This window comes from Aquila chrysaetos, chromosome 19 (genome assembly GCF_900496995.4).
Source record: "Aquila chrysaetos chrysaetos chromosome 19, bAquChr1.4, whole genome shotgun sequence".
Taxonomy (NCBI): Eukaryota; Metazoa; Chordata; class Aves; order Accipitriformes; family Accipitridae; genus Aquila; species Aquila chrysaetos.
In genome coordinates this window covers 20,575,670-20,596,999 of record NC_044022.1, presented here as the reverse complement: position 1 = coordinate 20,596,999, position 21,330 = coordinate 20,575,670, and the positions used below count along the sequence as shown (strand labels likewise).

The 21,330-nt window shown below is 38.0% G+C and overlaps 1 protein-coding gene across 34 annotated transcripts in view; it reads left to right on the top strand.

Moving 5' to 3' along the window:
- Positions 1-21,330, top strand: part of DLG2 (discs large MAGUK scaffold protein 2) — a 1,026,767-nt gene that overhangs the window by 588,247 nt on the left and 417,190 nt on the right. For 33 of the 34 annotated variants that reach the window (XM_030042410.1, XM_030042403.1, XM_030042402.1 and 30 more), the window contains one exon: positions 15,748-15,801. In XM_030042410.1, coding sequence (XP_029898270.1) covers positions 15,748-15,801 — 54 coding nt within the window. Of the gene's footprint in view, positions 1-1,010; positions 1,119-15,747; positions 15,802-21,330 lie in introns of those variants that run through there. The other variant, XM_030042427.1, reaches the window with a different exon arrangement.

Here is a 21,330-nt window from a genome sequence, read left to right as displayed (position 1 = left end):
TGATGAATTGGGGAATATAAAAGTTGTTATTTCCAGTATTTCAGCCTTCATACCTGATATTTCCATTTCATCATGACTGCCTAGCAACTCTGACATTCAGATTTGTTTTAGAGCTTCTTTGGCAAAAGGTGACATCTAGTTCCAGAAAATCTGCGTAATGTCAGTCTTTGTGTAAATTGCCTGAGCAGACAGCCTGCACGTACACTATACCCTCCTCCCAAAAAGACATTGTCACTAAAATCCTGACCTTATTGAAATCTTTGAGATTTCTGTGGCCTCTCAATTTTACCATAGGTAAAACAAACATGTCTGTCCGCTGATGGGTGGAAGTCCTGTCATTTCTGCAGTACGATAACACACACCCATAAGTGCAGGGAAAATAAACTTGAGCAGGTAAAGAGAGATCTCAGTTGTACAACAAACCCTTTGGAAGTTGTTGTTGTACAACATTACTATCCTTTGGTTGTTAGGGTAGTTTTCTTGGATTTAGTCACATTAAACAAATCTTTGTAGGTTCATTCTTATGGTTTGTCACCAAAAGTCTTCATAACACTTTTTCTCATGCCATTTCTGTATTCAGCACCTTCCAAATTTTCCCTCTTCTCATGAACATATTTTGGCTGTGATTTTAAGGGAGGTCTAAGAGTTAGGTGCTTGCTGCACTGGAATATAAATATAGGGAGATCTCCTGAGTTCCACTGAAGAAAACAGCTGTGAACAATTTAGTCCTAAGTAACATAAAGGGAACATTTTAATTTTCACACATGTATTTTCACTTCTGAATAGTGGAACACCATCTAGTTAGGCAGTTGCACGATTATCCCAAAGTGAAACAGCTGTCTCGGCTCTAATCTCACCCTCCTATCCTTCCAGTGAGGCTGTTTGATTAACTTTTTATTCTTAGGATAGTAATTTGTACCAAGGATCTAATTAAGAACTTTATGTAACACAGCCAAAGTCCTCCTTTTGCAAGTCTGCCTCACCTCAGTCCTACTAATCTTGCAGCTTTCGATATGGAGCATTCTGAAATGTCTGATATTTCAAGCTATCTCTTCTGGTTGAAAACAATTTCAGCTATTGAGAATCGGGAACAAGATTCATTTGATTCTTTTGTCCCGGTAAGGAAAACTGTAACATATCTCTAAAATAAGGCATTGATTTCTGAGCGTTAGGCTTCTTTCGCAGGGGAAATGGCTTAAACTGCACTTCTCTTGAGCTGAATGAACTAACTCAGACCTCTGCCCATAGGTCTTGTGTGTTTCTTACTGATGAACGGGTGAGTGGCAAAGAACAGCCTTTAATAAAACCTGGTGATTTTGGGGGAGAAAATGCATAGTTCTATATATCTGGAGTTGAAAGACAATGCCAACATTTCTATCTTATCATTACTCTAATGATAAAGAAAAGAGACAGCTACATTATATATGATTCTTATTTCCAGAAAATTACATAATTGAGATATAGCTTTTAAATGAAGGAGTATTTATCAACTGTATTTAATAAATATAAATCAAGCATATGGTTATTACTGCTTAGCACTAAATGACATACAGTAACATGATAGTGTATATTTTGTATAAAATAAAACAATTCAGTTGACTGATCTCTTCTATGTTTACATCAATATGCATTACTAATTTTAATGATATTTTACTTTCAAATATTTTGAAAAACATTTTACTTGTGTTAGTGTCATGTGCACTGGAAATACGTATTTTCCCATATGCAGTAACAGATGCAAGATGATGCTTTTGGTGACCGGGTTAGGTAAGCCAGACAGCATATGCTGGAGAGGAAAGAAGAGAGTATATTGCTTTCTTCCATGTATCTTCATTTCATGTGAAATATAAATTTGGCAGGGTATCTTTAAATGAAAATATGCACTAATATTGTGCAGAAGAGACATATATCTGAACTGTTAAGTATATTATCAACAATCTGAAGAATTATTTAGGTACTAACTACATCAACTCAGTATTGAGCTATTAAGTGAGCAAAACTAAGTGCCTTCAATACCAGATGGGCTGATAGCAAAAGATGATTGGACCCCTCTTTATGTATAAGTAGAAAGCTTATGCTATAATTGAAGAAGACCATTTCAAATTGTGTCACAAAGCATATAGTAGCATGTGAAGGATGGGCTGACTTTAACTTTAGAGTCTCTTGATTTCTCCTTGTTACGGCTGCCCTAAAAAAACTGGTGCCTCCTGCAGATTCTGTGTTCTTCTTGCTGTAATATTTTCTATGTCATTTTTCTCCCGGTCCTCTGAAGCACACGATGTTCCCATTTCTTGTCCTCCCAACCAAACATTTATTTAGTATCAGGGTCAGGTCTGCAGTGGGGTTTTTTATATGTTAGTGCTCAGAATTGGTGCACCTGCCTGTGAAGTTGGTTAGCTTTTGGAAAGGACCATCAGATTAAGTGTTAATTTTCCCCAGGCGTCCTATGGCGAAAGTCAGGATTTACAACAGGCTGAGAATGGTAAAGGTGATCTTTCTGCCAGGCATCATGGTTTACTAGATGAGGGGGATACGTTGAAAATTTTCTGTTTCATTTGGAGGGTGGAATTGGTGCCTAAAAAGACAGGGTAGGAGGAGACTTGGATCTGTCCAAAGGGTTCTTTGGTAAAGGCTGCCTCGTGTCTGAATGTCAATTGCATGAGATAGATGTTGAGTTGTTTTTTGAGGTTGAAGCACTGTTGTACAGGCGCAAGGGAAATCTGAGTTCCTAAAGCTGAATATTTTCAGGACTGCACTCTTTGATTCTGATGCCTGTATTTTACCTGCATCTTGCCTTGAGCAGCCAGCTCCATTTGTGTTACTAAATGCTATGCTTAGTCCTTTTCCAGGTGTTCTCTCCTAGCACCTGATGTATAGTGCAATAACTTCCACTGCTTGCTTTGTCAGGAAATGTTTTCTTTTTCCTTCCTAACAGTAATGAAAGCTTATTTCTGAAAGTCCTCTCCTGGAGCTTTTCCATTAAAAACAGAAACAAAACACCATCAGATCAGAGACAGACATCCACGAGCTGCTTATTATTATTATTGTTGTTGTTGTTATTATTACTACTACTATAGGAAGAGGCTGCGTTGATGTTATGAACCAATTAATGTTCCAGTGTTTTAGGCGATCATGTAAATGCATGAAAGGTTGTTGTGACATTTGAAGTTCCCCTAATTGTTTTACAAACCCATCCTCTCAATCTTGGTAGATCAGTTCTGACAGTTTTTAGGTTTTATGTCTCTGTGATTGTTACATTCATTGTTCAATATAGTGACAGGTCAATGTTGTCTCTGTGTACAAGGAAGGTTGTTTCATCTGTGGGATAAGTGGCTGTTAGTTATACACATTCACACAGTAAAACTAGAGAGCGCAGAACTCCCCTAGTCCTGTCCAGGTCACTGTTATTAACGTATGCAAATAGTAGCATCCTAGATTTTTGTGGTTTACAGAGCAGAAAATATGTCTTGAAATCAGTAACTAAAAGATATCCTATAATCTAAAAATTATCATATTTCAAAGTGGTGCCTTGTGTTACTTTTTGTGACTGCCTCATCAGTAAAAGTGCCGTGTTACTTGCTGCTAGATAAGTCACTGTTAAAATTGCCCCCATCTATTTTAATTCAGTTTAAGATAATATTTTTTTACTCGCTGTTTCTGCATCCAATTCTAGCCAAAACAACACTGTTTAGAAATGACAGAATGCTAAAATGTAAAGATGGGGAAAGACCTCATAGGTCATGCTGCCCATCTGCCAGAAAGTGAGTACTGCCTACAGTATGTATTTTAGTGCTTAGTCTAAGTTTGTACAAGGAGTTTTAGGCAATAAGGCTTCTATCTCTCCTCTAGGGAGATTATACTATAGTTTGTTGAATTTGCCACACAGTTGTATCAGTGTATAAAATCTGCTTGCCTGCCCTTGGCATGAAATTGAAAAATATTCCAATGTTAAAAATAGCAAAATGTTTGTTGAAAAACAGGCAAGTATAATTTTCCTGATTGGAAGTGTTTCTCAGCATCATTCATAATATCAAAGGGGTTTGGGTTTTTTTTTTGACATTTCTTCCTTTTGTTTTTAGTCCAACTTAAGTCTGTCTTTTTACTATTGATACACCTATTTGTAGCCCTAATCTAATTTTGTTACGTTCACAAGGATGCTCTTCCCTTGATTATTTCTTGACGGGAATTGCCTTCATTTTTTCCAGGCCTATAATTTTAATTTAAGTAAGGTGTATTTTTAAGGTCCTGTGAAAGTTCTTTGAAGGACTGTCAGTCTTGCTGTACCCTCCAGTCATGTTGTTTGTGCTTTTCGGACTTATAATGGCCCTAGGCGCCTTCTTTACTTAACCAATGACATATTGTGGAGCTGCTTTTATGGCACCGTTACTACCCATCTCAAGTTCAGTCCCTTTACCTGGTTTCATTATTCTACAAACCTGTGGTGCCATGTTGCATTAATTTTGTCTTTTGAAATTTTTTGGTAAATGCTATTTCTAAGAATTAAGAGGTTGACAGCAATAGCTTCTTAATAGACTATATATTAGGAGAAGAAGGCGTAGCTTTCCTTCTCTGTGGAAAGCTCCTCTATGAACAATAATCAGTTGCTACCTTATGTGTTTCTATTTTTACACAGTAACTTAACTTTCCTTGTGGCTGCAGTACTGCTTCCACTTTCTCTTTGTTGCTTCTGCTACTCAAGTCAACACTTTCTTTTATAACCGAAGATTTTGTTCTTTTATTTTCTTCTGCTGTTCCAGTCTCGCCTCCAATACATGATTTGTGGATTTATCTGACAATAAGACAAATAAATGAAAGATACTGAACAAATATCTGTTCTACAGTTACATTTCAGAAGAACAGGTGTATTGCAGACAAAGCAGACTTGACTTAGGGAATTTCACTTTGTTGCCAGTTAACCTAAACATTGAATTATCGAGTTGGGTATTGAGAAACAAAGACAACAAACCGTTAAACTAACACGTAGGGAAAACACCTCTTTGCCAGCCTCAGCTTCACTCCAGACCCCTCTCCTCCTCCTAGTTACCACCGCAGGTCACACTCGGTCCCTCCAGTGAGGTGAGGGTGGCACAGGGGGTTGGGGCCGGGCTCAGGGCATGGTGGTTTCTCTCTGCTGCTCCTTTTTCCGCACTTTTTTCTTCCTTACGACCTGCTTCTCCTGCTCCAGCACGGGCCCTCCACAGGCCGCAGTCCCTCAGGCTGACCACGGAGCGCCAGAGCCTGTTTTCAGAGAGGCGCCACAAACGTCTTCTGATTGGCTCAGAGGCGCCACCAGCTTTGCTGATTGGCTCAGCCGTGCCCCGCGGCGGGTCTGGTGTGGCGCCGGCCTGGAACCGGCTGGAACCGGCTGTCCGCGCCGTGGGGCAGCCCCGACCTCTCCTCACAGAGGCCGCCCCCGCAGCCCCGCCGGCCGCCCAAAAATGCTGTTTGTGCCCCGGACAAGGCGGAAGGAAGGCGGGTGTAGTACGAGCTTCGTGTTTCAGTAGGGCATATTCCTTCAAAGAGGCACTTGAATGTAGCAGATTAAGGAATAACAAGGTACAAAGTCTAGAATTAGGACTGGTTTTTCCTCTGTGCAAATTCTTAAACTGGGAGGGAAATCGGTCCTTAAAACAAGAAGAAAATGGCATGTGTGTATTTCCACCATCTACCCTAAAACAAGATTGCATCATCCTAAAGGCAGCATTCTCTTTTTTTTCAGTAACAACCTGGTGGTGTTACACAGATTCACAAGGGAAGTCCTTGCTAAGCTCGGCAGCCTGTGACGTTCCCGCTGGGTGCTACAATCTGTAAAATTATGGAAAAAGTGGCAGTTCTGGCATGCGCTGTCCTGCAAGTCACCCATGGAGCATCCAGTCTCTCAGGCAGAAGGACATCAGTGAGAAAACTGAGACTAAAAATGGTTGGCAAGCCCTATAAGTAAAATACCAAATTGTTGTAATTTATGTAACAATGCATCTCTGTTGAGAAATGCATTTTATGCCACATGAGGCAAAACCTTGTAAAACGCCTGACGAGCCCTGAACCCTGGATAGCTTCACTTTACACACTGATGTTTCTTATCTTTTGAAATAACATGCTGTGAATGCAGTAGTCCTGCAGTGATTTAGGGTTTGAAACAAGCTGTCAGCAAGTGATATATTTGGAATTAGTTTGTTAATTTTCTTCATCACATAGTGATTCTGGGACATGCAGGGACACTCGGAGACATAGGACATTAAGTTAGAAGTTTACTTCTACTGACATAAAACGCAAACCCCTCTTTGCTCCAGCACAGCCCAATTTGACTTTGAGTTCATTGCAGATATGCAAAATCAAGTTTAATTCTTTAAGTTCCTCCTAAATAGTTAAATATGCATTCATTAAGTGAAAGCATTTGGCAAAATAGCTTTGCTCCTATATATACTTAGCCTGAATCAGTGAGTTAAGTTGATGCATTCTATGGACCACAGTAGCCTCCAGCTTTTCTCCTGGTGACTTCAGTGCTGAAGCAGGATCAATGGTGATTTTGCTACTTCTGTTATACCTGAGAACCTTTCTAAAACTCTAAAGACGTTTTCTTCTGTATTTCTTATTCTTTCCTCTCTGTGAAGAGTTTTAGCTGTAGCAGCAGTAAGTCTTGGTCTCTTCTGCTCTTGCCAAGCAGAGGTGAATGCTCTTTGGCACTGATTCCATTATTTCTGGGCTGTTGTATACAGTGCTTGATGTAATTGATTAGTTCCTGAAAGCAGGTGTTTCATTCTTTGGAATTTATGTTCTGATAAACCTCTTGAATAGATACTGAATTCTGTTAAAGTAATTTCCCTATTTCACGTTTAGCTTTACATTCACTTTTTTTTTTTCCTTCATCTGCATTGTAACTTTTAGTCCATTCATTTCTGTGGGTTTGAGGCTGGTTATAAAAGCCTCCACGCAGGAATAAATGTTACACTCAACCTGCAGGTACTTCAGGCTGTATAAAGGTAACAGAATGAGATACTGGGTAACTGCTTTGTGAGCTTGGTGTACCATGATTTTAAAAGTAAAAAGTCATGCCATGAATGATGCAGCCTTCACTTTTGAAGAGAAGGGAAGGAAAGAATGTCAATGGGTTATGCTTTGGTTTTGTTTTCCTCTCTCTGGAAGGAGTTTTATCTTTGTGCACATCAAGGCTGAATCATGTGCTGTAGGATGCAGCTGGGTCAGATGGGATGCCTAAAAACTGGCTCCATGCTTTTCTCCTAGTCTATGTTTGAGTCTATGTGTATGCGCATGTTTGTATCCATGTAGGTGTCTGTTTATATATACATAGGCACACACAGACACTTGCAACTTAGTCTTGATAGTTTTTGTAGAAGTTTAAAGTCCAGCTGGAGAGAAAAAATATTTTTATGTAAATGTATGAAGTAATCCACACTCCTGAGTAATGCAATAAATTAATATATTTTCAAGTTAAAAGAACTTGACAGGTATTTGAGATTACCTTCCTGTTCTTTTTGTTGTGCAGCACATCTTGAGGTTTACACTGTTTTACAAAAAATCTACACCAATCCATGGTTAATAAAGCTAATGCTTAGGCAAACTCTAGAAAAGTTAAGTAGTTAATGTTTAAGAAAAAATGGGAACGCTCAAGTCGATGAGACTGTTTGTCATTGTTAACAAGTCTGTGAATAACATAAGCATTTTGCGTTACTACTTTTTTTTTTTTTCCCCTGGATTTTTAATTTCTGGATATTTAGCTAATGTGCTTTAAAAATAAGATACAAAACAATCTGAAAGCAGAATATTAATTTGTTTAATTGGTTCTAAATTGCTTTCATGAACCTGCTGACTAAGTGTATGCATGCTCTATAAATCCTGCCAGGAGAAAAAAAAAAAACTATTATTGAGTAGAAACATATTTGCTTAAATTTTGATTCTATTGAAGCAGATCAATATTTTACCATGAACTTCAGTTATGCAGGGACTTTAACCCAGAAATTTTTAGTTCTGATAGAGGTAGCAGAATGTCATTAAAATCTTTAAAATGGAAGATGTAACTTGTTTTGGGGATTTCATAGTATAAAATAAATTAGCTTAGCTCTTAGGTTTTCAGTAGCATCACTCTATAACACTTTCTTTTTGCAGTGTATATTTCCGCTAATATTGATTGTAGTGGCAAGAGTTCTCAAATATTTCATCTTTTTATAAAATTGTTATAAATTATATAAAATCTGAAAAAAAGTATACTTATCAGATGTCAGAGTTTTGAATACACTTATAAGAAGACCATATGGAATGTATTTCTATTTTTATTCTTGATTCTAAAGTTTCCATACCCAGACTTAAGAACATACCAGAAACTGGCATTGCCCGGATTGGTTAAAGCTGTTGTTTTCTTAAGAGATGTGCTTTGACACAGACTTTGGGGAAAGTTCTGAAGCACAGTGGAGATCAGAGCAGAGATCTATGTAATAAATGAATGTTATGGCCCATTCATTTTCAAAAGGCCATGAACACGTGCTGAAGCGGTACATCTGAAAACAGGATTTAGGTCTAAATTTCTGTTCAAAGCTAAAGCACTGGTGTAAGACACTTTGCATCAATTTCTTTTGTGAGTCAGTAGAGATGTGCTAATGGGACCTCTGTGTGAGTCTTAGCATGGCATTTGGCATCCTAGAATGAGACAGATGGATCCACCCTGCCTAGTGATAGGTAGGTTATCACCTCAAAATTTAAGGGGTAATAACATTCAGCTGAATAATATCTTCACTGGAAATTCAGATGTACCATAATTATCCCTCATTCTCTATAGAGCTTTTCCCATTGACATTTCTGTGTCCTTCACTGCATCTGATATTGGGCAAAAAGTTCCCATTATGTTAATCATTGCTAATTCAAACTGCTAACAGGCAGTATCAGTACAGGTGAAACTTCAACAACTCTAAAGTAGGTGCTTTCTTGCCATTCCCTCTGGCAGCCTGTGGATCCACACAGAAATGTTAGGTTTTCCTTAGGTCTAAATTATTTTTTGTTTAAATAATGCCACAGCTAATACAATTTTAAAATAGGAAATTATTCCTACAGGTTAAGTAAAAACCAATGCAAAACCCCAAGCCCAAAAATAAGTCCATCTTCTTCAAAAGGCACTATGTACCTTTAAATTAAGTGGCTTTATATGAGGTTGCATTATATATGTAGGGAAAGGTCTCTAGGATTTCTTGAGGCGTTTTTCTTCTATTCTTGACAGCTGCAGCCTGCAAGCAAAGCTCTTTTGACTTCTGTTTTATGTCTCTAAGTAGAGGTAGGATTGTTTGCTGAAAAGTCATTCTTTAGATGTTCAAAGGGGTTCCCTATCTTTTAAATTTTCTCTTTAATAACGAGCAAATGATTTTTTCTCCTTCTTAGTCTTACAGTTTGTAATTCACTGGTAAATACGACGAAAGGTTCTGTGTGTTCTGTGATCTTGAGGCCTCGTAGCATGCCAGAGAATTACTGTTTTGACATCTAAATTATCATTTAATCTTTCCTGCCATTGTGCATCAATGTAAATCTCTTTCTTGCAGTTGTGAAAGGAAACTTTTGTAAATATGAAATTAATTTAAACTAATTCAACGTTACCTTCGTAAGGCCTCAAACAGTCTGACACGTTCTGAGAGATGCAGCATGCCCTATTCACGTACAAATATAGGGGCTGCTCCACTTCCTATTAAGACAAAAATGCTAACATTTTGAAGTAAAATGAAACTGCAACTGAATATTCCAGACAGTGTTTTAGAATTTAAAGGCTGGCTACCTGGAAAGATGAGCCCTTGACTCTGACATACAGTCCACAGAGTCAAGTGTCTGCAAAAGATGGTAATAAGCCACTGACAACTCAACTTACTTTTTAAATGGCGATACATACGTTGTTGTATTCCTCTAAATTTCACCACCTCTTCATTTTGAGTTTACTTAAATCTAACAATGTAGATAATGATGGTGATTCCTTAACAGGAAAACAAGCAATTGAGAGTTCAGAGTCAAATTAAAATCACAGCTAGGAATAAGTGTAGGTGGATAGTTTCAAAATGATCACATACTTGTTCTAGTGTTTTCTGGTTAAGAAGTAATGTGCTGTGCTCATTATTTATAAAATAGTTACCATATACCTATGCAAGTAGTTCCATAGTCTGGTGTTGAATACAGCACTGCATAGTAGGAACAGCTAAAAGAAGGAGTTATGAATGCTTTAAAAAATGAAATTCAATATAATATGGATAGTCTATAAAACTGTGAATGCTGTAAGTAAAACCAGTCAACCTGGTTTTAGATAATGCTAGCACTCATGGTAGAGGGAAAGTTCATCTCATCTAAGAGGTACGAGTCATGTCATACACTTGTAGAGAATTTGGTAGCAGAGTAAATGTTCATGAACTAGACCGTGTGCCTTTTTGTTCTCTTTCTACTGGCTTCAAGTGCTTTCACTGTATCTTGCTTTTAAGTTGTGCTTTTGGGGGAAAAGCAAGTAGACTGTCTGACTTGCTGCAAACAGAACAATCTCATATATATTTGTGGAAGCAGTCTGTTGTGCTCAAGTCCTTTAAGAAGAAGAAGAAGAAAAAAAAAAAATCTTCCTCCTATTTTTTTTCCCCAAAGCTATTCAAGTTTTGTCCCAGCTATGCCAATCTGTCACTGCAGCTGTCAGTGTGATGCCTTTTCTTCAAAGCACAGAGACGGCTCAGCTGAAAGCACTGCTTCTAGTCAAGGGCAGGAAAAAGGTCTGTGCAGGGAGCAGTAGTTATAAGGCTGACAGCCCACATGGTACATTGTCAGCATAATATAATACTTAATGTATAGGTAGGGATTAAGGCAGAAAGGAAAGTGTTTGAGGAATGGGGAAAACAGGATCATTCGATTCACTACACTCAGTAAAATCCCCTCTTTTTGCGATTGGTTTGGGTTTATTTTGCAGCTGCAGAATTGTGAACATGTTCATGAAGGCCTCTTTCCACCTTTAAAATCTGATTTCAAAGTCTGGGAGCCCTCTGTACGCTACCTGACTTAAAAGAGGACTGTCTCTTTCATGAACTAATTACTACTGATTTGAATTCATCCTGCGAGTTAGGCAATTAGACATGTAAAATTTTTAAACTCTCTATATAGAGATAATTATTTGCCAACCATCACCTCTCTTGAAACTTTGACCAAATTAAGTCAGTTTTGCTAGATTTGTTTTATAGCTGGAAAAAGCTAGGTAAAGAGTAAGTAAAAGTCTTGTTTAAGACTGCGGAGCAGGTCAAAGGGCAGAGCTAGTAATAAAGTCATTATCTTTGTCTTCCAGAAACCCATTTCTTCTTCTTACCCAGTCTCAAACTTGGATAGATAGTTTATATATGTGTGGGTTTATAGATTGTGACAGATGAGAGGCAGTGCTGTCTCAAAGACACAGTAGGCAGAGATTCTCGAGAGAATCTTGAAAATTTTTTTGCATGCATTTGTTAATTCATGCACAATTGGAAGTATTCTTGATGAGCTGATGAACTATGATAGATTTGTCAGTGTTCTCTATAAGAAGTGCGCGGATATCTGGGTATCTTTTTTGAGAATTTGGTGAATCAGTGCATGTGATGTGTTTTTAACTCAGAATAGACATAGACACATCCTGGAAGGTAAAATCCTTCTGACTCCCTGTTGCTACTAATCTTCTCTTGACCTATCCCTTGAGTAACCTCACTGTGATTACAGGACTATTTTGATGCTATTGTGTACTCCATGGCAAGCACTATATTTAGGGCTATCCAGTGGTTGCAAACTGTCTTCTCAATTCTGCATGATTAGAGCCTCCTACTTTTCTTTAAAGCATGAGCTACAAACAGGACACAAGTAATAAAATCATCTCCATTTCCTGCACTTAAAAGCAATGTTGTAGCTCAGGAAGTCAGTGTTCTTCAAATTACCATGTGTTAGAGAAACCAAAGCAAAATGTTTGTATTAAATTAGTTTTCCCAGTCAAAAAAAAAGAAAAAAAAAAAAAGAAAAAAAAAGAAAACCCCAAATCACCACACAAACTCACTGTCACACACATGCATGCACACATACACATGCACAGATAGGAACAGGAGGAACAGAAAAGGAAAATGCACTGATGATATTAGTTGTGACTGAATGGTTATAGTCACTGTATCCATCTGAAACTATTGCTCTGTGAATTTTCTCATGCCCATCTGTCAGATCAGGATGAATACCTCAGTAGCAGAAAATCATCAGTTTGATAGTTGAAGTTCAACTCTTCCAATTAGTAAAGAACACAGTAAGCACTGTGTTAAAATGAACCCTGAAAGATATTCTTGCTTGAAAGCCAATTCTGTACAGGCTCTGTAGAAAGGCTAGATGGGGAAGGATCACACTATTCAAAGGAGCAGCTTAAATGCTCAGACTTCTGCTGTGGAAGGGATGATGGGCCAAGTGAGAACCTGGGGGTCAGGGTTAGGTAGGAAGCTAACAAATGGAAACATCCTGGTGGGTGCCTTCGGGATGCCTTGTCAAGGCTCATGAAGGACAGAAGGAGGTGATTATAAGGAGGCAGATCAATTTACGAAGGGTAAATTGTGCCTTGCCATCCTGACAGCTTTCTGTGATGAGATGACTAGCTCTGCGGATGAGGGGAAATCAGTAAGTGTTATTTGCCTTGATTTTAGCAAGGTTTTCAGCACAAATTCTCAGTCTTGTAGCCAAATGAGAGAGAGAGTGGATGGATGGATGTACTAGAAGATGAGTGGGACACTGGCTAGACCACCAGACCCAAAGGGTAGTGGTCAGCAATTCAAAGTCCAGTAACTGATGGCAAGTTACTTGTGGTGTTCTACAGAGTTGATACTGGTGCTAATGCTGTTTAACATCTTCATTAATAACCAGAATGATTAGATAGAGTGCACTGTCAGCAAGGTTTTAGATAACACCAAACTGGGCAGAGCAGATGATACATTGGACAGTTGCCGTTCAGAGGGATCTCAACGGGCAGGAGAAATGGGCTGAAAGGAACCTCACAAACTTCAACGACAACAGGCAGGAGTTCCTGCAGCTGGACAGAAAAAAAAATGCAGAAGGCCCAGCTAGGCAGCAGCTTTGCAGAGTGGAGAACAAGTTGCACATGAGTCAGCCACGTGCCCTTGCAGTGGTGAAGGCTAACAGCAAACTGGGCTGCACTACTAACAGCCTAGGCAGCGGTTCGAGGGACATCTACTCATCACCTGTGAGACTTCATCAAGAGTACTGAGTCCACTTCTAGGTTCCCCAGTATGCCAACATGTGTTGGGTGGAGGATAACCAAGATGGTGGCACACACAACAGTGGCTGGGTCTGGTGCACAAAACATTCAAGAAAAGAGAGAGCTCAGTTTGTTCAGCTTGGAGAAGAGGCCGTGGGAGGAATCTAATTGCTTTCCTCAGCCATCTAAGGGATGGTTAGAGAGGAGACAAAGCCAAACTCCTCTCGGAGATGCACATTAGTATGAGGCAACAGACACAAGTTGCATTAAGGGAAATTCTGATTAGATAAAAGAGAAAACTTTTCTCAGTGAGGGTGGTATGGCACTGAAACAGGGATCTAGCAAGGCTGTGAAAGTCCTTCTGAAAGCAACTGCAACTGATAGTGTGAAGGACGTGCAGGTTCTGCTTGTGTTCATAAGAGGAAGTAAAGGAATAACTGAGTTTCCAGAAGAAATTCCAAGTCCCCTAAATATTATTTTTTATAGTGTTCCCGCAATTACTAGTTTCTGATCAAGAATTCTCTTTAGCTTTACTTCAGGAAAATCTGATGCGGATATAAGACTTTGTTCCTCAACGGGTTAGAAGCAGTTGGTGATAGTATGAGAATGCTTTGGAAAATGACTTCTGAAAGACATTTGTTATTTTAATAGCTATTGGTTTTTAAAGCAGAGGAAAGACGCTTTCATTCTGAAGATTGCAAACTTTGTTTGTATTTGGTACTAGACCTTCTCACAGTATACAAAAATAACAAGAAGATAAAATCAATACTGTAAAAAAAAATAATCTTTTTCTTCCTGTAGCAAAGGTAGCGGTCTTTAAGCGTATGGGGCTAAATATTTATGTAAGTAAAAACTATGATTCTAAAAAGGAAATCCTTTGTTTAACCTTCAGCGATAATAGTTATAAATAATTCCATATGCCTAAAGCTAAAAATATTATAATCATATGGCCTTCAGCTTTTATCTATCACTCCAAAGTGTCCAGTGTTATGGGGCACAATGGGAATAAATGGGTATGGGTGTATAATATCTTTTCAGATACCAAGCATTTTAATATCAAACTATACCTTACTATGGTAACTGATACATGCCATGAAATGTGTACACACCAAATTGTATGCATTTCATTTTTAGTTTTTATTCACAGATTACACAGTTATATAGAAATAATGGCATTAATCATCAGTAGCTGTTGTGCAGTAGCATAAAAGTTCTTTGAACACAGAATTATCTTTCAATAACTGCACCAAAACTGGAAAGAAACTGTGACATTCTCAAAATATTTGAATTGTTGCACTAATGTTATATTCTTAATTTGGGATATGTTACTTAGGTTTTGAAATCCTGCAGTGAATATTTGACAATAGAAATATGATCAGTGTTTTCACTAGTGCTGTAATCATGCCTACCACGCGCAAAGAGACCCTGCAGTCTACACAAGTTTAAAGTACAGGCATTCATTTGCTAATATACAATATAGATAAAGAGAACTTATGAGCTACTATGCTAAGCATTGGTATGTTCATCAGCCTGATACAATGCCTGAAGAGTCTTTGCTGACCAAGCAGGCATTAGGCAGGCAGAGAAGGGGTGCCTTCCATCAGTTTTTGTACTACACTGACTGTCCATTGATCGTTCTCATCCTGAGTCCTTGAGCTATTATAACAATCCCATCTCAGCAGTCCTGCCTCTGTCTGAATTTTACTTATGGTGCATAGCTCTACTCTACACTTTCTCACAGCTCTGTAGTTTTCTCCAGACTCTGAGCCAAGATTATGCAGCTGGATCAAATCAGAGCTCAGCCTTGGGTCACTGCTGCTGAATCCCAGCATGGGAAGAGGAGAAGGTTAGGGCATTACAGGTGGCTGGAAACTAGTCTGGAGATGGGTTTCATCAATAAGTTAAAGATCAGGTTGGGCAGCTTTCAGATTCACAAATCTTTTTAAACTGGGTCTATATTTCAAACTGAACATCAGCTGAGTGCATATGAACCATGCACAATACATAGCTTTGACATAAATATCATAGAATACATGCATATACGTATACTACATACCTACATAATACTGATAAGTAGTGTAAACATGAAATGTTGAGGTTTATCCTCTGTAAAGATCAGTTGATCATCTTGGTTTTACTTAAAAACAAAAAGCCGACTTGTAAGATAAGGGAGGCTGAAACCCTCACCCCCAAGGTCCCCTAATTGTAAGTTGAATACATCATGTTTCTTATAGTTCTAACCAAAAATGAATTACTAGTTATTATATATTCAGGATGTGATCCAAAGCCTAATGAAATTGAAAAGACAGACAGCAGTGAGCTGTGGTTTGGAGGCTGAGAATCTATTTCTTTCATCCTTAATTGATTGAACAGTACCCAAAGTTATGTACTGTTGTACATTGTGAATTCAATGGGAAGACAGGCTTTTAGACTTTTAATTTAATGTATCATTATGGACATTTCAATATTAATGAATTTCAGATTTTTAAATTTCTTTTCTCTTTTTTTTTTTCCCCTTTCAGGCAAGCCCTGCCCCTATAATTGTCAACACAGACACCTTGGACACTATCCCTTATGTAAGTATTAATTTTTTTGTTAATATATAGAATTTGTTTATCTTCCTGCAGAAATTCTATTCAATAATGCATAGAAGTTATAAATAAATCTGACAATTGATCATGTCTGTTGCAGTTACACAGTTAATTCTTTTCTAGAAGAAGAAATCAGGAATGATAATTGCAGTTAGGTGAATTAACAGCATATTATATACACATAATTTGTAGTTTAGACTCTAACACATAAACTGTAACTTACTAAAACTAGCCTTTCTTTGAAAAAAAAAAAAAAAAGTGACTTCATTAAGTCTTTCCTCCTTACCAGTAGCATAAAATATGAATATTTCCTTTTAGAGCAGCATGCACCGTCCTAGCTTATTAAGAAGATACCCAGACGCACACTGCAATATGAAAATGGTGCAAGCAGCTCTTTGTTTGTCTACATTCCTGTTGTAGATGAAAGCTGTTCATGATAAATAACAGCACAAACTAGATGACTTCATGTTTTCTTATTAATGTCTCTTCATTTTTATGACTTCTAGAAAAAAAAGGTTTACGTTTTACCCTAAAATAAATGCATGTTTTTATTAGAGTTCAAAAAAAATCTGCTTTTCTACAAGCATTTGATATCATTGTCATTTTAGACTGTAAAAGCAACTATAGTTGAAGATAAAGGATACAGAGAAAGACAAAGTGAATATGTGATAGTAACTGGCTTAAATGATTGGAGGCAAGAAAAGCAAGTAGTACAAAGCTAACTAGCCAGTATCTAATCTTTCTCCTTGCGTCCTCTTAGTTATCTTTTTAACGCTCCTAATTAATGTCTCTCATCTGTCGTGTTTTGTCCACATCTGTTTCTTATTAAACCAATGCATAAGCCTAATTATTTATCCACCTACACCAATCACATTGCTGGGTTCTGTCTTTTAGAAGGCTATTGATGAGGAAGTTTAATAGGGGTTGTCCTGGACAGCTTGTTTGTTTCTGACAATTTGTAACAGTTAGAAATTATTGTGCAGAACACATGTAAAGATCACAGCCAAGAGCAATTTAGAATGACACTGCTGTAAAGCAGAAAAGAATTAAATTCCTTGTTGGGAATTTCAACCATTGGGAAGGGTGGAAAAGTTAAATAAAATTTAATGTTCATATATATAAACATATAAAATTTGCATTCATCTTTCTTAAAAGGCTTCCTATCATTTCTAAGTCTCTGTTTTCCTTCCTAACATCAAAACCATCTGCTATGGTCTCACTTTCAGTAGGTCTGGCTTTTCTTCTGTTTTAACAAGACATTTTACACTTATGTTCTCTAGATCTACCAAGAGGGACATTGTGAGCCCCAGTTCTCATTTCCAGCACTAGACCTGTGCCCAGGATACTCTGCAGATACGGTGTTATCCTAAATAGGGATGCAATTACACTAGTGACAAGATGTTCAATCAATATGATTTATTCCCATAACACAGTCTATCAATACTTAGACACTTTTATACCACTCTTACACTAGTGTTCCTTTCTCTTAAAAAAAAAAAAAAGGACAAATGACCAAACACATTCAAGAGAAATATGGACAGTAGAGTGAAAAGTGCCTGTGGGCTGTTTCAGTCTCCAACACATGATGTGAAGTAGATCAATAAACAGAAGGTGCTTGTTGTAAAAATAGACAATTCTGAATTAGTCACCTTGCTCTTACCCAGTGCTTGGGAAGAGTTATGTCCCTTAGATATGGGACACAGCAGCACTACAAAAGAGGGACTTATTTAGACTAACCAATAAAAAATGCGAAGGTGAAGCATATTTGCTGAGCCTAGGCCACCATAGTGTCCCACAAGACATGGGGTCTTTGCTTTACAAATAGGCGTTTCTTTCTGATCAGGATTCATATGCTTGAACATTCTCCAAAATGAGACAGACAGACAAACATGGATAAATGACTTCTTCCTCCAACCTAATAATTGGGAGAGTGGGCTGGGAGACCTGTGTATTCCTTCTTGCTCCCAGGACTAGTTCAGATTAGTTTGGTTTTGTTTCGTTTTGTGGTATTTCCTCTGTTAGGAAGGTGCTGTAGTCACTGGGCCGGATACATGTTTGCTGGTGTGTGCATCCCCTCCTGGCCCAATGAACCTTTCAAAAAGAGGTTTACAGACAGCATGTGGTGGGTTGACTCTGGCCAATAGCCAAACACTCTTCTCACTCCCCTCTCCTGTGGGTCAGGCAGAAAATAGAAGGAAGGCAAGAAGTGTTGTATATTGAGATAATGACACTTAAATAGGTAAAACAAAAGCTGCACGTGCAGGCAAAGCAAAATACAGAGTTTGTTTACTACTTCCCATCAGCAGGCAGATGTTTAGCCATTTCCTAGAAAGCAAGGCTTCGTCACGTGTTAACAGTTACTTGGGAAAGACAAATGCCATAACCATGAATGTCTCCCCTTCCTCCTCCTTTCCCTAGGCTTTTATTACTGAGCAGGATTTCATATGGTATGGAATATCTCTTTGGTCAGTTGGGGTTAGCTGTCCTGGCTGGGTCTCCTCCCAACCCTTTACCCACCCCCAGCCAACTCGCTGTTGGGGGAGGAAGGGCAAAATGGAAAAGAGAGAAAGCTTTGATGATGTGCAAGTTCTGTTCAGCAATAGCTAAAACGTTGGTGCTTTACCAACATTGTTTCAGCCACAAATCGAACCACAGAGTCATATGGGCTACTATGAAGAAAATTAACTCCATCCCAGCCAGACCTAGCACAGCCTATAACAACACTGTGTGGGGCCTACAGCACAGCCTGTAACACTGGGGTGTTAGTGGGGCTTTGCCTCTCTCTTAAATATTTGGAAGGGCAGAGGAAAATCTTCCCAAACTGGATGAGCTAAGTGTACGATAATGCAGCCATCATCATATCATTTATTTTACAGGAAATATAATTTAGCAGATATGACCTAAAATATTTTTCCGGACAGGTCAGTTCAGAGAGATAATAGAAAGATAGATTTAATTATTATTTTGAAACTTGAACATGAGTCAAGCATCTGACTTCTCAGCACTGCCAGGACTTCCAGACATGCCTGGAGGAAGACTGTAAATGCCTAGGAACACCTCTGGTGAATGTTTAAGTATCCTTAGATTTAGCTAGTTAGTTATTAAAGCTTCTGAAGGGTATTGTTCTTTTTTAGTTACCACAAAAAAACATCTAACATTATAGGGACAAATTATTTGATGGATCAGAGAATCCAAGTTAAATTATGATATTTTCTGTCCAAAGCTAAAAGCAGTCATGATGTAGGTGGGCACAGAGTAGCCAATCCTCTCTCACAACTGTAGCATGCCTAAAACACCCAGCAGTGCTGATCTTCGGGGCTAGAGTCATCTTAGATCCCTGCTATTCAGCTCCTGTTGTCAAGCCTCAGAGCACACTTGGAGTCCAGGAAGACTCCTATGGAAGGAACAGGCAGAAATTTTTAGATCTTACCAATTGGACCAGGTTTCATATGATTACATTCTTTTTCTCATATCCTGTTTTTCTCTAGTCTTAGATGCTTGTCCTTTAATTCTTTCATTTGAATGTGCATTCCACAAATCTGAGTGCCATTTCTGAATTAACTTGTTAAATAAAGTTAAAAGGCAAGTGGATATATATGCAAGTGATACATCTCACAAAAATTTTTGACCTGTTAGGTTTTGATTTCAGACTGCTGGGTTTTTTTAAGATGCTTTTCATGGCAACTGGTTAATGCTGTCCACTCATGTTTTTGCAAAAAAAAGCTGCTTTAAAAAAAAAAAAAAAAAAAAAATTTTCTTTTATTAAAATCTATTTTTCTTAACTAACTGGAATTTTAATTGTATTTACCATAATGAAGTTAAGTAATCCATTTTATGCCATGTAGAAATTATTTTCAAATTTTAAACACTAGAATAAGCATGGATTTGCAAATTTTGGTGAATCAAGATGGTCTTACTTTTCTCCGACATTACCAGCCACAAGTGATAGCCTGATAGATCCCTAAATAAGGTCAGGCTATTTTTAGTGTTGTTACATACCAGATGGAGACTTCTTATAATTTCGTTTAGCTGTTGGCTCAGCAGCACAAGAAACCTGTCTCATTGTTTTGTTTTAAGCAATATACCTTCAATGCATTTCCATTTCAGGAACAGCTCTGCTCATCCTTTCTGCCATCTTCTTCCAAAAATTCCTGAGTGTTTTCAGAGGGAGGGGGGCCTCACAGCAGTGATTACCATTCTCAAAGCATTTTCAGTGTAATGTTTCCACTAGTCCACCAGAGAGAAATTTGCTTTTCACAGTTGGTATACAACTGGTAAACTGCGTGATTTGTTTCATTAATATCCTAATGATTTAAATTTATGTAATTAAACCTTTTGGTACTGTTGACATTCTTCAAACCTTTCAACTCAATAGTTTAGAAAAAGAAATCATCCTGTGAGGGACTGTTTTTCATCTGTATGCTTTTCTTAAATGAGATAAAAGAAAAGGCCTTATTCTATTATACTGTATGTTATTCCTTATAATTTGGGACTGCAGTGAATAACAGAAGAAACAGTTAATTAGCTTTGTTTCTAGGTTCAGTGGCTTGAAAACTTTGGCTTGCCAAGCTTTGGACGTGGGAATAAATTTGATAGGAAGCTTCGATGGTACAAAACGAATTATTCTGTGGCATTTTAAGCACAATTAAACATTTGTGGGTGTTTGTTTGTTCTCTATTCTTTGGCTGTAAATTTTAGATCTTTTTGTATAATGAGAAGCATTAATTTAATAACATATGAATCATCTCAGTTTCTCTGTTGCACAGAATAAGCCTTATTTATTTCTTTTTTAGTTCCCGAAACACTGTATAGTTAAGTTAAAAGTAGCTGTAAGGCTGGCTTTGCTGTGTCACTTTCAGAAATTGATGGGAACCTTCTTATTAATTTTATGATGGAAATTCATTTTCCTTTCATCTTAACTAAACATTAATATAAGTTCACTCAGGTACCATGGTTCCTCCCCCTGCCTTGTCACAGTGATAAATTCTAAGGAATGTGTACCCTCTTCTCCTTTTGGTCCCAATGAATTCCTCGTATTTCTTCAGTTTCCCATTGTTCTTCCAAATTATTATTATTTTGTTGTTGTTGTTGTTATTATTATTATTAATATTATTATTATAAGTTACTGTTATTTTATTACGGGTTTGCTTTACTAATTGTGCCGCCTATGCTGAGTTCTGTGCAGATACACTCAAGTTGTTTCCTAAAGAAGTGATTTTCAAACTACCTAGGTTATATTTTTGTGAGCCGTAATCAAATCTTTGGATTGTTTTATACATGCCTGAGCGTGGCCATGCAGATGCCTGTGCAGCTGTTTTGGTGCATCCCTGCTTAGGGATACCGGGAGCTCAGACCCTTTCTGGAGCATGGTCATTGCTCTGTGACGGGTCCCGTGCAGGCAAGTGTGGGGGCCATGATGGTGCCAAAATGGGGAGGTTAGGAAAATTTTCCGCTTTGTCCTCCGTCATCCCAGTCAGCCAGTGCACCTGGCTTTAGCACATTAGAAGGAGGTAC